Genomic DNA, 2,089 nt, shown 5'->3' on the forward strand with positions numbered 1-2,089 from the left:
GGGCAACCTATTTGGTCATAGAGAAAGGTACTGAACTAAGGTGCTTTTTGGCTGCGGGAGTCAAGATATAAAGTCATCTCTTCCCTTTCAGGATCACTAAAAATAAATTTGGGAGACTGTTCTGCAAAAATGCAAGGCACATTCTCTGTGCATCCAAGGAGGTGGTGCAGTAGTTACTGTGAATTCACTTTGGAAGAAAAAATACTTGGCATATGAGCTTCAAATCTGAGGTTTTCTCATAGTGACCGGCATATTAATCTGTTGAGAGAAATTCCAGACATTAATTTGGCTTTCTCTGGGAAGAAAGTGGTGATGCTACAGTGTTACTAAGAATTGTTCTGAGTGATGTTGTCTTAGAAGGTGCCACCAGAATATATACTGGAATAGCTCTCTTCTTTAACAACAACCTTCCTGTGCTCTCTTCAGGGTGCAGGAGTCCAATGGGTCTAGCAAGTGGAGTTATACTTGATTCACAGATCGACGCTTCAGATCATATAGGTGAGTTAATCAAAAAAGTCTGGGCGTGCTCCTGAATATCCCCAGTAAAGTACTGCAGTTCCATATTCTTTTGGCATCTCATGATACTTCTTACAGGATCAGTTCAGCAGTGAATCAACAGTCAGGTTAAAAAGCTGTCCAGTGCTGCAAGCAGAGAATCTGAGTTGTGTTAGGTAGCCCTCATCATTAGGTGTTAACAGTGCCACAGGTCTAATGACAGTGTCACAAGCCTGAGAGTCGGGGAGTCCTCTGTCTATGACCTGCTGGATAACCTGGACCAAATCCAGCTTTAACTTTTTGTCCTTTGGGTTTCCTGCTTGAAAATGAACATAAAGTATTCAAAAAGCTTTCAAGATTTGCATGTGGTATGAGATGTGAAAGGACAAATTTTATCTGTTATGAAAGATTTGGGAACCTGGCATCCAGAGCAATGACAGAGTCTTTAATTAGCAAGTTTATTCCTGTTATTAAAGTGGGATCATTTGGTAGAGAAATTGATATAATTTTACCTGGACAGCAGCAAATCAAGATATGTGAGTTACACACGCTTGCAGGAACACACATCCTTTATCTTGAAAAAACAAATAAATTATTTATTTTGGAACACTGATTTTTATGTGGATTTAATTTTCTTTTTTCGTTTCTTGCCACAGTGTTACTAAGGCTTGAAAGCTGTGTTGTCATATATACTCCTTATCAGTTGTTAGCATGGAAACCTCCCTACGCAGAGGGGAGCTTTCTTCCACGCACGCAGAGCACATTTTGTGTCTGATCTTGCTGGCAGCCGAGATCTGTTTAGCAAACTCTAGACCCTTGTTTCCAATCAGCAAGACAGCACATTAGAGAAAAGGCTGTTACTTTTAAAGCCATTCTGCTAACTACAAACTTTTGCAGGGTAACAGCTGGCTTTCAGTTGCTAACCACGTCTAAATTATCCTAGGCTATGCTGTGAGTCTCTTGGTTGGTTGTTTGGAGTTTTTTTGCCAAGACAGATCAGAAAAGAACTAAAGCACTCAACATCAATATCTAGTTACTTCCTCCTTTTTATTTTTTTTTCCCCAGTACCTCTCTTTAAATTCTTGCTTTATTCATATTTTCTGTCTAGACTACTGGGAACCCAAGTTAGCCCGATTAAACAATTCTGGAACATACAATGCTTGGAGCACTACAATGAGGAAAGAAGAACTCTCTTGGATCCAGGTATGGTTGGTACAACACGTTTGTCCATTGAGTTGTGATTTTCCTATAACTTGTTTTAGGTCAAGCTGCTCTCATTCTTGCTGAGAGGACTGCTGGGGAAAACTGAAAAGACATAGCAAGTTTGGTGATACCATAAGCTGTCCACCACACCTACAGTAACCCAGCCTCTGCTGCTGTTGAGGCCCGTTGACTGGACAGTTATCCTCACAATTTAGACTGTAACCATTTTGTAGGCAGGAGTCATCCTTTCTAATGCTTTTTTCTTTTCCTCTGTCTACCTAACAGTACATATTTATATGTATGTGCTTCTTCAGTGATCATTTGAAGTGTAATACTGTCAAGCATTGCTGCAGATAATTTTCTGTTTGGTGGGGGGGTTTCGGGGGGTGTT

At 40.4% G+C, this 2,089-nt stretch overlaps 1 protein-coding gene across 1 annotated transcript in view; it reads left to right on the forward strand.

Moving 5' to 3' along the window:
* Positions 1-2,089, forward strand: part of F5 (coagulation factor V (proaccelerin, labile factor)) — a 32,745-nt gene that overhangs the window by 26,800 nt on the left and 3,856 nt on the right. Inside the window, exons 19-21 of the mRNA XM_010137599.1 lie at positions 1-27; positions 427-498; positions 1,604-1,698. The exon at positions 1-27 is cut by the window's left edge and continues 5 nt beyond it. Of these exons, the coding sequence (XP_010135901.1) occupies positions 1-27; positions 427-498; positions 1,604-1,698 (194 nt within the window). The remainder of the gene's footprint in view (positions 28-426; positions 499-1,603; positions 1,699-2,089) is intronic.

Source organism: Buceros rhinoceros, unplaced genomic scaffold (assembly GCF_000710305.1).
Source record: "Buceros rhinoceros silvestris isolate BGI_N320 unplaced genomic scaffold, ASM71030v1 scaffold17980, whole genome shotgun sequence".
Lineage (NCBI taxonomy): Eukaryota > Metazoa > Chordata > Aves > Bucerotiformes > Bucerotidae > Buceros > Buceros rhinoceros.